The sequence below is a fragment of the Clarias gariepinus genome, chromosome 6 (genome assembly GCF_024256425.1).
Source record: "Clarias gariepinus isolate MV-2021 ecotype Netherlands chromosome 6, CGAR_prim_01v2, whole genome shotgun sequence".
In the NCBI taxonomy this organism is placed as follows: domain Eukaryota; kingdom Metazoa; phylum Chordata; class Actinopteri; order Siluriformes; family Clariidae; genus Clarias; species Clarias gariepinus.
Window position 1 is genome coordinate 18,107,176 of NC_071105.1, and position 12,772 is coordinate 18,119,947.

General features: G+C 35.4%; 1 protein-coding gene and 1 pseudogene across 1 annotated transcript; both read left to right on the forward strand.

The window, feature by feature from the left end:
* The first annotated feature begins 552 nt into the window (after positions 1-552).
* nprl2 (NPR2 like, GATOR1 complex subunit) lies at positions 553-6,411 on the forward strand. Its single transcript, XM_053497781.1, has 11 exons — positions 553-645; positions 826-917; positions 1,737-1,905; positions 1,992-2,100; positions 2,240-2,376; positions 3,162-3,259; positions 3,349-3,385; positions 3,493-3,586; positions 4,032-4,146; positions 4,745-4,887; positions 5,002-6,411. Exons 1-11 carry the CDS (start codon positions 568-570, stop codon positions 5,067-5,069), a joined length of 1,140 nt encoding a protein of 379 aa, XP_053353756.1. The 5' UTR covers positions 553-567; the 3' UTR covers positions 5,070-6,411.
* An 868-nt stretch (positions 6,412-7,279) lies between these two features.
* Positions 7,280-12,677, forward strand: LOC128526414 (zinc finger MYND domain-containing protein 10-like; annotated as a pseudogene).
* Positions 12,678-12,772: the final 95 nt, after the last annotated feature.

Sequence of the window (12,772 nt, forward strand, 5' to 3'; positions counted from 1 at the left end):
GACTAACTAACAATATAACCAAACATATATCATATATTTTTCATGTTGAAGGGTGTATATACCCACCAAGCGCGGAAGAACATGAAAACTCTAGTGTCTTCCTAAAACTACTGCCACAAAGTTGGCACAGCATATGTTTGTATGCGTTAACTTTATATTGTCATATATTGAATTAAAATGCCCAAATCTGTTCAAGCATTACAATGACTTTCTGCAGACAGTGAGCTCCATGAGGGAGGAATCACAGCTTAGGGGGATAAACTGGATCTCGACTGCCATCAGGGCCTCACCTCACTAATAGTTATGTGGCTGAATAAGCACAAATTCCTGTATCTATGCTCCAAAATCTAGTAAAACAAATTGTCAGAGAGAAATCTTCTAAATTTTGAACAGGGTGCTCAAATTACATATATTTTGGCCGAAAAACTTTGGCCATTTCGGGGAAAATGTATTCTATAAAATTATAAACTAGGGTGCGTGCCATAGCACTTTTATTTTGAAATAGCGAAATGCGCTAATCCCGTAGGCAATTCCATCAATATTGTAGTTGGCTTCACACTGACGATCATGGGCACTAACAAGAGAATCGAGTGTATATTTTTTAGTGAATTTCATCCAACTCTTGGACCAAAAATCACTTATCAGGTGAGAAGACAATGTAGAGAAAGTGTGCAAATGCTGTCGGCTGGTGAACAGGCTTCATGTTGTTCAATTTGAGCAAGAGCTCTTGTTGTCAGTGTGTTTACATTAACATGGATTCATTCTGTGTGAATGAGTCAAAATACACTGCATGTCCTCCTTTTTTTTTTTTTTTTTTAACTGCAGGTTCCTGAAGAATATATCTCAAGGGAGTTGTTTGATACAGTACAAGTGTACATTATCACCAAACCTGAACTACAGAATAAACTCATTACAGTGTATGTATCCAGCTTTTCTGCACTTATACAGTGTGTGTCTGATTCTGACACTGAATATAAACTTATAACTTATAAATAATATTTTATTTCTCTTAAAAGCAAGCCCGCAGATTTTTTATTAATTTAAGGACAAAGATTTGTACTGGTTTACGGTTACATCATGTGGAAAATTCATAATGCAAAGTTAGTTCCTGTTATCGTTTCCACTTCAGCAGCTATAAATTGTCGTTCTCCTTTTCTCTCCTTTTTAAAGTTAATAAGACAAAAGCACAGCTTGTCATTTACAGAGAACATGCTACAGCTTTGTTCTTACGAAGTGTTGGTATTGAAGACTAATTTAAAAAAGCAGAAAATATACTTCACTACAATAAATTACCATATTGATTACTGTTTATAATTTTTTATTGCTTCTTATGTGATGTATTGGTTAGTACTGTGGCCTTGCACCTCCAGGGTCGGTTTGATTCTGTGCATGGGTCTGTGTGCATGGAGATTGCATGTTCTCCCCATGCTTGGTGGGTTTCATTTGGGTACTCTGATATGTTTTTTTTCCCCTCATCCAAAGACATGCAAATTGGCATTCCCAAATTGCCCCATAGTATGTGAAGATGAATGAATGAATAAATGAATGAATAAATGTCAAATCCAGTGAAAAGGGTTACTGTACAGTTGATAACTATATATAAACTATAACAAGCACATCTATAGCAGCTGAAACTACTGTCTAATTCTTGCAAATGTTTTGATTAGTACTATGGTATAAATGTCCTTAATTGCGTTAAAAATCTTGAAAACCTTTGCTGTCTCTGATCCCTCTAGGACTGCAATGGATAAAAAGCTAATCGGATGCCCAGTGTGCATAGAGCATAAAAAATACAGTCGCAATGCTTTACTGTTCAACTTAGGTCTCGTATGCGATGCCCAGACGAAGACATGTGCCCTTGAGCCCATAGTCAAGAAACTCTCGCATTACCTCACAACTTTGGAGGTAAGGTTTGATTTTAAATCAAAGAGTTAATTCAATTAAAAGACTGAGTTTGAATGTACTTTTTACTTTTTTTCCATTTTTATTAGCTCGAGAGTGGTTTTATTTCGAATGAGGAGAGTAAACAGAAGCTGTTGCCAATTATGTCTACATTACTTGAGGAGCTTAATGCAACAGGAGCTTGTACTCTTCCTATTGGTGCGTGTTTAATTTTTTTTATATACACTCTCTCATTAGACTAATAGAATTACCAGTTCATGCTGGTTTATCCATCAACTCTTTCATCTCGCTAAAATAAACTAATGAAATTAGTCACTGTTGTATTATTTTAACACAGATGAGTCAAATACAATTCACCTCAAGCTGATCGAGCAGAGGAAAGATCCCATCATCGTACAGGAGTATGATGTTCCGGTCTTCACTCAAACCAAGGAACGATATATTAAGTCACAGTGGGATCTCACCACACAGCAGGTTTGCATATTTATGTCACCTGCCCCTGAAACATAGACAACGCATTTTGTGCACTTTCTCCTAAACAATTTATGAAAAATCTTATATCAAATATTTATAGACTCTTTATTAGGAAGCATAGATGTGCACTAGTTATTTCATGTTTTAATATATATTTTTTTTAATCTTAACAAAAGGGGGTCAAATCTGCTGTCAGCAATTCCTCTAGCAACTCCTCCATATTCATGGGAATTTTACCAAACTTGCACAGTACCTTTTTGTTCTGAAAGCATAGATGTGCATTAGATATTTCATGCTCTTATAAATTTTGTTTTTAGTCAGTTTTGGTCAAATGGCTACATGGTAATACCCAATAACACCACAAGGTGGCACTTTTTTGTTGTTGTGGTAAACCCTAGCTGAATATGTGTTCAGTGGACGAATTATAGCCCTTATGCCACTCTAAGTAGCTGCCTCACTGAGTTAAGGAAATAGGAATAGGAAAATAGCTCATTTATCATCTCGCCTGCAAATCAGATCACTATCTGTAATCGTTGTCGTGATGTCGACCAAACCTTCTTTATTAGGAAGCATAGATGTGTGCTAGCTATTTTATTTTTTGAAGTAGCATTCTCAGTGGACAGGCAATACTGTATGTCTTCTTTGGAGCACTACTTTTCTTTTCTTTTTTTTACTTGAGAACATTTTTTTAAGAATTACTTGAAACGGGAAAGAAATTATGAAAAAATTAGACATGAATGGAGCTTCATGTAATGACATTGATTTTTCAGACTTCTGTGTTGTAGATTCTTTCCTACATTGACGGATATCGACACATACAGAAGATTTCTGCTGAGGCTGATGTTGAATTAAACTTAGTACGAATTGCTATTCAGAACTTATTGTAAGTCTTATTATTATTTTATTTTATTATTATTATTTTTTAATATTCCTGATTAGACATTTAATAATTTGTTTTGCTTTATTATACAGGTATTATGGAGTTGTAACCCTAGTGTCAATTTTTCAGGTGTGTGCCACTGATTTATGACAATCATAGTAATATTCTTTTGCCCAAGTGTTTTTTTTTTTCATTTTTATGTTTTTTACACTAACTCTTTTCTATGGTTTTCATAGTATTCTAATGTATACTGCCCAACCCCTAAAGTTCAGAGCCTAATCGATGACAAAGCTGTTCAGGAAGAATGTCTGCATTATATCAGTAAACCTGGTAAGCATGGAGTGTTTCAGTGTGTGAATACCAGTGATTTCTTGTTTTCAAAAATAAAAGTGTTAAAATTTTACATTTGTGCATATTACAATGGTTGAAGTTAAATGGTATGATACTTTTTATAGTTTTGATTATCTGTTTTTATTATTATTGTAGTTAAATTTTTAGCACTGCGCTCAGGAGGAATTGTTGTTAACTGTGTTGTGCATTTCTGTTAGACCTAAGGTCTGTTATAAGAATTCTAGAGATCTCTTGCTCTTGAATCGATAAATCTGTAAAGATCTCTCAATGCAGGGTAAAGTGTACGTATGGCTTGTTAAACCTGCTACGTGGAATTCCTACTGGTTTTTGAATCAGAAATTATTTAGGTGTAGTAAATTAAATGTTGTTGTTTTTTTCTCTAAAGTGTAGAGAAGTAAAATGTGTGTGTTATGTGGCACTTCAGGACAGCGAGTGAGCCTCCGGGATGTTTTCCAGCTTTATTGTGGTTTGACTCCAGGAACTACAGTGCGTGACCTGTGCTCCCGCTATGCTCAGCAACTGCAAAGAGTAGATGAAAGGTGAGTCATAAGGTTTTACTTACACATTTAATAATAGATTGATTTGATTAACTAAAAGGTTTTATTTTGCTTTATTAATGCTAACTTAAAGAGACTTCTATACAGTTTAATTTAACTTTTTGTCTTGCTGAAAATGTCTCAGGGTGCAGACTTATATTCTTTAATGGTTTTGCTAATATTAAGAAACCATCTTCGTAGTCTGTGAACCACCTATAAACTGTTACCAACCACCTTCAAGTAATTTTAGCACTGATGCAATATTTTTCTAGTCGCTGACAAAATTTCTAGTTTTCGAGTATGGCCAGAAATATTCTGATGCCTCTGATTACTCCCAAACTGTGACAAGCCAAACCAAACTATGATAACCTTCCTGATGATCTCCCTACCATCTTCTACCATTGTCCCAGTTCTTAATTAAATTTCAGAATGTTTAAAGTCTCCATGCAGTCTTATTATGGTTCTGTATAATTTTTTCTTTCTTCTTTTTACTTTTTATTAGGTCAGTAGACAAGTAATGACTGGTAATTGATTTGGATCTTAACACACATTAAGAAAAGTTAATGCCTATTCATAAATGTTTATGTTTTGTGTATTTAAGGAGGCTGATCCAGTTTGGTTTAATGAAGGGCCTGATTCGCCGGTTGCAGAAATATCCTGTTAAAGTTGTTCGAGATGAGAGATGTCGTCCTCCAAAACTTTATACTGGTTGCCACAGTTATGATGAGATCTGCTGCAAAACTGGTAAGAACTCTTATTGTTTTCTTTCTGGGAATGCAATAGGATTTAAATATATATAAGATCTTTATCCTTTATAAAATATAACAGATCATAATCTTAATCTGTCCATGTTTGCAGGAATGAGTTATAAGGAGCTGGATGAGCGGTTAGAAAATGACCCTAATATTGTCATCTGCTGGAAGTGATGGCATAGTAAATATGGATTTGTGGATTCATTGATCTGATGATGTAGAACAGCAGATGGAGTTGAGCTACTCAGTGGGATCACAGCCTGAGACATATAAGCAGACGTGTTAAGTGGCCCACCCTCACCCAAGCCCTGACCCAAAATCCAAGAACATACACACATATGACTGGCACCCTTAGAACAGAATGGTAAAAAGGTTATGGTGGGGAAAAAGGTATTTATTACTAGCTTAATTCCACATTGAAATATAAGAGAAATCTAATCTTTAAATTACAGTGTTTAATAAAACCACAAGTGTTGGTATTCATTTTTTAAAGTCTGAGTGTTTAGGAACTAAATTTTTAACAGTTTGTTTGGAAACTGTGTAACTGTGTATTAACTAATTTAATTTTTTTACTTTACAATATGTACAGTAGATATTGTAGTTACTTTCTGGAGACTCACATACACACTCTCATTTCCCCTTTTTTTCTACCTTCCTGATAGAAAATTGATGCTCTCATTGTTAACCTTGCTGTACAGCATAGAAAATTTTAGTTATGGCCTCCTCTACAGTTTAGAAAGTTTGTTTGAAGCCGTTACCTTAAAATTTCTGGCAAAAGGCAGAATGTTACGTTTGTTTTGTCATAAAATATTCTGTTACTTCCAAGAATATTTAATTCATATGTTTTTATGAATGCTGAAGATGGTTAGTTGTATTTCAGGACTTGCACGAAAGGTTTACAAATGTGTCGATATACAGTATGTCTAATAAATTTATTAATACAACATATTAGCAGTTGTAAATAAAATATTGTCAGTGGGAAAGTCAATTTTGCTTTAATTATTTTCATTGCAAAAATGGCATCTCAGCAAGTGAAAATATCTTGAATCTTGTCATATTTATCTACAATTTCCCAACATAGGTTTACAGCAATTCAAATCTAATATTATTTAGCCTAGTTCTAGATATATAGTTTAAGCATTTGTTTCTAGAACTAATAGAAGAAGAAATATATGCTAAAAATGTTAGTATTATATGTAAAAAAATAGGGTTATTCATTGAGAAGCCATATGATCAACAACACTGCCAGGTAAACTGAACCATATTTATTACCAACAATACATCAGAACACCTAGTGCCTCACTATGGGACATAGCATGCAATGAGCACAAGGCCACCAAATTGGCATCCAAACTTCCCAGATCTCAATCCAACAGAGGCCCCATCCCCCACCTGCTGCCCCCAAAGGATTTTCCTGTCCTGTCCTGGTGCCAGACGCTACTGTACTGGGCCAAAGCTGACCTGGCGGCACAAGGGGATCCCAAAACTGAGGTGTTTTTAAAGTTACTGTAATTGTTATGTCTGATCGGTTTATATCTTATATTTGGTTTATTGTATAGTTATTATTTTTTATAATTATAAATATTGAAATAGAAATACACCGCAGCACGGTGGGTAGTGGTTAGCACTGTCACCTTGCACCTCCAGGGTCCTGGTTCGATTTCTGGAGGTGTGTGCCTGGATGCATGTTCTCCCTGTGCTTGGTGGGTTTCCTCCGGGTACTCCGGTTTTCTCCCACAGTCCAAAAATATGCAGGTTAGGCTAATTGGCGTTCCCAAATTGCCCATAATGTGTGAATGTGTGTATAGGATCACATTTAATATGTGAAAACACTTTCCACTGTCCAGTTAATGTTTAAGTATGAAATAAAAAAGTAGCTACTGTTGCAGAGGTATAACTATTCCCTAGAGTTGAATTAGATATTAATAAAGAAATGTTAATTATTGAAATCAAGTCTGTTACATTCATTCAAGGAGAATTGAGACATAAATCAAACGCTTGGTTTTGGATGATATGGTGGAGTATATTAAATTTCCAAGAACTTGCATCTATAATTTTTTTTTTTTTACTTTATATGATGTTTACAATATTCAAAAAAGTGTATGTTTAAAGTTTAAAGATATATTTCAATTTAAGGGTGGATTTTTGGTATGAGACATAGAAGTTATTTCCTATAAAGCTATTTAGCTTGGATTGTTTCTAACTATTTCTCATATAACCGTCAGTTTTTTTTTATGAAATATTAATTTTTTGTTTGTTTGTTTATGGGAAAAATGTAAATGCTAGAGATGTAACTAGATATGCATATTTTCTTGCAAGAACCAGACTATAAAGTATCATGTTGTTACTCAAAGTAACATAGACGTGAATCTGTGCTATAGCAGATGTTGCAGGAATCATGTGAGGCAGCAGAGGATGCTATTGTCAACCTTGTGGATTGTGGAGATCGTGGAAAAATCCCAACTGAAGACAAAACCTCACATGCAAACATGAACTTTCTACAGGTACAGGAATAAAAGTGGTGTTACAAAAATCTATGATCTTACACAACTATGTCTAATGTATCATACCTAAATTATTCCATACGTATGTAGTACATCATATTTCTATTTGTATTTTTAGTTATATTTTTCCTAGCACATTTCAATTTTTATTTTTAGTTATATTTTTCCTAGTTTAATTTATTTTTTCTATTTAATTTTCTATTGTATTTCTTTTATTCATATTTATTTCTTATTTGTAAACTTAATTCTCTTTTAGGGTCAATGGCAGTCGTATAAGCATTTCACTACATTTCGTACTGTGTATGACTGTGTATGTGACAAATAAAATTTGAATTTGAATTTGATTTAGTAGCTTGTACTGTGCATTGCTATAAGTATGTGTGTCGCTTGCATCAACATTCTGAATATTCCACGCTTACTGTAAGGAATGTGAACTAAAATCTATTTACACCACAATGCAGTAATATCTTTATTCTTTCCTGTTAAAGAATCTGCAAGATCTGAGCACAGTATTGGAACTTGAGTGTCATAGTTGATATCTCAAAAGGTTCAGCAGTAGTGATGATAAATGTATGCTTATTCAGAGCAATATGGATAGAATATACTCAAACCTTTGTGGTGATCATTGTTTAATGATAATGCTTCTCATTCTCATCAGCCACTTTATGCTGGAATGCTGCATTTATGATAGGGTCAGGGGTAGCTCAGTGGTTAAGGCATTGGACTATGGTTCGGAAGATCCCAGGTTCAAACCCCACAACCGCCAAGTTGCCACTGTTGGGCCCTTGAGCAAGGCCCTTAACCCTCAACTGCTCAGATGTGTAATGAGATAAAAATGTAAGTCGCTCTGGATAAGAGCGTCTGCCAAATGACTAAATGTAAATGTAAATGATAGAAGTTCAGCAACAGAAACAAACGTCTCTAAGAAGTTCAATTTTCAGCTCTGCAGAAGGCTCTCACAAGGCTTAGGAGCCACTTTACTTTGTGTTCCTCTTGGTTAGCAGACTCTTTCTAAAGGTAGAATAATGAATGCTGACTTGATTTGTGGCACTCTTGGAAGAATTTCGGGCAAGCCTGAAAAATAGATTCATCACTCTTCCAATTTTCTACATTTGGAGGCAATAGCTCTCAGTGTGGTTTGCTGGGGTCTCAGAAAGATAGATGTTTCATTGTAACCCATTTTAGACAGCTGTATTTCAATAGATTTCTTTCTAATTTCTTCCAGAATTTATTTCGATTGCAGAATAGTGGATTCTTTGTTGAGACATGTGTTGCTTGTTCTTTTGTTGTGATGTTTAGATTCAATGGGGCTGGGAATAATTACATGGTGCTGGGTGTATAATACATAGTCGAATTGAACCCAATTATCAACCAAATTTTAATTGTTTGAGTACTTAAATAAGCAGAACCTATCATTATACAAATAGTAAGTTTGTTTCGGATAAAGTGTTCCTTCTATAAAGAAACGGATCATTTAAAACTATATTTTGTGAGGTTGTCTTTTTTTCTCATATAAAACTTGGTTTGAGGACCTGAAACAATTAAGTGTAACACATGCAAGCATATAAGAAATCTGTTTTTTTTTTTATGCCACAGTACACAGTTGACTCATGTGGCTGTAGTGATGGCCACGATAAAGGTATTGTCCACCTTATCCAGGGCTCATGTAAATTTTTTAGACTATATAGTGGGATAGGAGATACTAAATCAGCAGATTTCCCTTATATATTTTTTTATGGATTAAATGTATGTACATTTGTGTAAGATAACTAGTGGTATAATTGCACATAAGATAATTGCAATACGTGAGCAATTGTAATAAGTGCCATTTGCTTAGAACAAATTCCACTAGAAAAACAACCATGCCTTAACACCAAATGCGTCACCTCTGTAAACTAATTTCCCGCTGCTGCGGAGCTTCACTACTGCAAAAACTTCTGATCATTATAATGCTCTGATGGCAAGCTATTAGCACTCTTTCCTAAGGTGGACTCATTACTCAAATATGTGAGGTGGTTATGCCAAGATCCTCTGACCTCTGCAACTTATTATGTTGTGGCATTGTTATTCACTCCTCTACTCTGAATTCCAATGCATTAGAGCTGCATGCTCTTCCCTTTCTAAGGAGGAGAGGAACTGATTATTTTGCCTCTTCCTGTTCCTGCTAAGCAGCTTAAGCTTTTTCTTCCCTATGGTTTTTGTTGTTTACTTCATTGTACTTCTTTATCCTCTAAGACCAACTTAATACATTGCTACTGCAAGCATGCTGTAGATAGAGCTGTAGAAGGATCTGTAGGTGCCAGTTAAAGATGCACAAGTTCTAAACAGTTTGGGCAATGTTCATATCCAGAGATATAAGATAAGATAAGATAAGATAAGATAAGATAAGATAAGATAAGATAAGATAAGATAAGATAAGATAAGATAAGAAACCTTTATTGTCCCACCAATGGAGAAATTCACATAGTTATAAAAGCAACAGAGAAGAAGAAAAAAAGTAATAAGTTTTTGTTTAAACGATAGACCCTAGACAATAAATAAGAAACCAAGATCAGGGCTGATTGTACAGCCTTACAGCAGAAGGAAGTAATGACCTGAGGTAATGCTCCGTCACGCACCTTGGACGAAAAAATGCTGCTTCCTGCAAAGTGACCAATACGCCATATGCATATTCTAATGATATAGTCAAACAGAGAAGTAATAGCAAACACTAAAGGATTTAATAAAACCAAACTTAGTCTTATTAGCAAAAAAAATATTAGGGATTGTACTTGAATCCATTTACTCAACTCATCAGCAAACTGTAAATGGAATTGAGGACAATGCGTTTTTGGACTACTATTCCACCTGTTTTCAAGGAAAAGCCCAGACGGTCTGGAATGTAAATGGCCCAAATAAACGTCCTCTACTTCACAAGTATTCAATGCAGCCTACGTAAAGAAACTGTCTTTATCCACTTTGCAGATCAAACTCCATGGTGATTCTGAAGGTAATCTGAAAAAGTACAAGGGTGGGAAATAGACATCCCTGCAGGGGACCAGCTAAAAATGACCAAACTGGAAGGATAAGTGTGGATTGTTTTGCTGAATCTTCTGCTTAAACCAGACTGCAACATGAAATATGATTTCAACAATTTTAAAAAGCAAACAAGCAAACAAACAAAAATAGCTCTTGAAGGTACAGCATAGCAGTACTAAAGCTCCAGGGTTGTGTTCTACATGCAAAATTGCACCAACTTGTGTTAATTCAAGGAATGGTGGAAGAGTGCCATACAGAAGTATCTAATCAAACTGCTAATCACCGCTGATATCCACAGCACATTTAACAACATGTGCTTATATACAGTAATACTATATCATATAAAACTGTTTTGAACTGTAAGGTGAAAGTAAATGTGATAGAAGTGATATCTTCTTGTCCCACAGAAAATAACTAGCCTTATTATCAACATTTATCAGGATGTGAGGTCTGTATGTCGTTCTCATCCTGTGCCAAGTCATTGTCTAATGACGTCTTATCTGATCTTTCTTTATGCTGATAAGTAGAACACTATGCACAGTCCTGAGTACATATTTTTAGCACAGTTTCCCCTCATTTTCCTGTTGTCTTATTTTTACCTCTTGATATTTTATTGTTAGTCCAGTCTGTCTTTACAGATGTCTCCTACAGTGCAGCAGCTAATACTTGAATACTACATTAAAACACACCATAAAAACTTATTTTAGTTAATTTATATTTTATACTAATTATTGATTTTTTTGTGTGTGTGTGTGTGTGTGTGTGTGTGTGTGTGTAGCAGAGTGGATTTTTGACAGTGTTTGTTATTGATCAGCTGCCAAATCTTGCTGATCTTCAGTGTTTTCTCTGCCACTCAGCTGTTACAGACCCTGCACCACCAGGAAAAGACCTAATCTTTGAGCAGGTAGCATATACACACTGTGTTGTGTTTCAGCATTGTCTACAAGATTAAATGCATCTGAGAGATGTTTACATTTTAACTACAATAAATAAACCACATACTTCTATATACCAGAAATCTGGAATTAGATTTTCTCTGAGAATTCTGTAAAATGGAAGGCCAGAGCTACCCATCTGAGAGTGAGCTGAGAGAACAAGCAAACAGAAAATTTCCTAGTTCTGTATTGCAGTTTCTTTTCACTTTGAGACATTTTTCAATTCTGTGTATGCATCTGTTTGTGTGTGCTCATCAGGCTGGCGGAGGCTTACAATCTTGATGTGATGGAGTGTCTTATCCCAGATAAACCAAGGTGTGGAGGAGTGGGGGCTACGCGTTACTCCCGCTGCCAGAGAGAGTGGTACTGCAACAGTTGTCATACATCATTTCAATACACTATGAAGTGAAAGGATTATTGCTTTAAAACAGTACCTCATCTTTCATTGTAATAGACAGGGTGACCTCAATTCTGGAACCACAGACAAAATTGCTTTTTGTAAGTATAAATCACAGCATGTGCTCAAACAGCACTTATGTATATACCAAATACAAGAATGTTGAAGATTGTTCCATGTTGTTACATGCAAAGGTTATTTTTAGTAGAATAATGTTTGGGGGCTGATTCTGATAGACTACTGACTTAAAATGACCACTGTGAATAAAAGTTGAATGTTGTCAGGTCTGCTTCTGCTTGATCTTCTATTGTTAGTTTTACAGGCAAATGAACTAAATGGAAATTATAATGAAAAGTATTTAATTCATGGTTTGATTCCCACCTCGTGTCTGTATGCATATTCTCCCCGTGCTTGGTGGGTTTCCCCTGGGTACTCTGCTTTCCTTTCAAAGTCAGAAGACATGAAGGTTAGGCTAATTGGTGTTTTCAAATTGCTTGTAGTGTGTGAATGAGCGTTTGTATATGTGTACCATGTATTGGGACCCTATCGAGTGTGTACCCCGCTTTGTGCCATAAGTTTCCTGGGATTGGCCCCGCCATGACTCTGTGTACAGTACAAAGTGGTATAGATGGTGAGTATTTAATTCATGTTAGGAAAAATGCTTATGCATTCAGAATTTTGGCCACTCTGTCTATTATTATAAATTATGCATTTGTGTTAAATGCTTTTATAAGTCTGTGCCATTATTCACCACCCAGAGTTGTGAAAACGCTACACTCGAGTTAACTGTAGACTTCAATGTAATGAAGAAATGGGTTTCTTTAACAGAAAAAATGTCAAATGACGCCCAAGCACAAACTCACAAGGCAGGTGATTGCAAAAGCCACAAGAAAGAAACTTACAGAAAGAGCTGAACATCCAGGCCTGAGGGACTCCACCGCTTACTCGTAGGAAAGAGGCAGAGACTTCATTTTCAGTTTGACTAAGATCAGAAGTACAAATGGTTGGTTATAAATGACATTG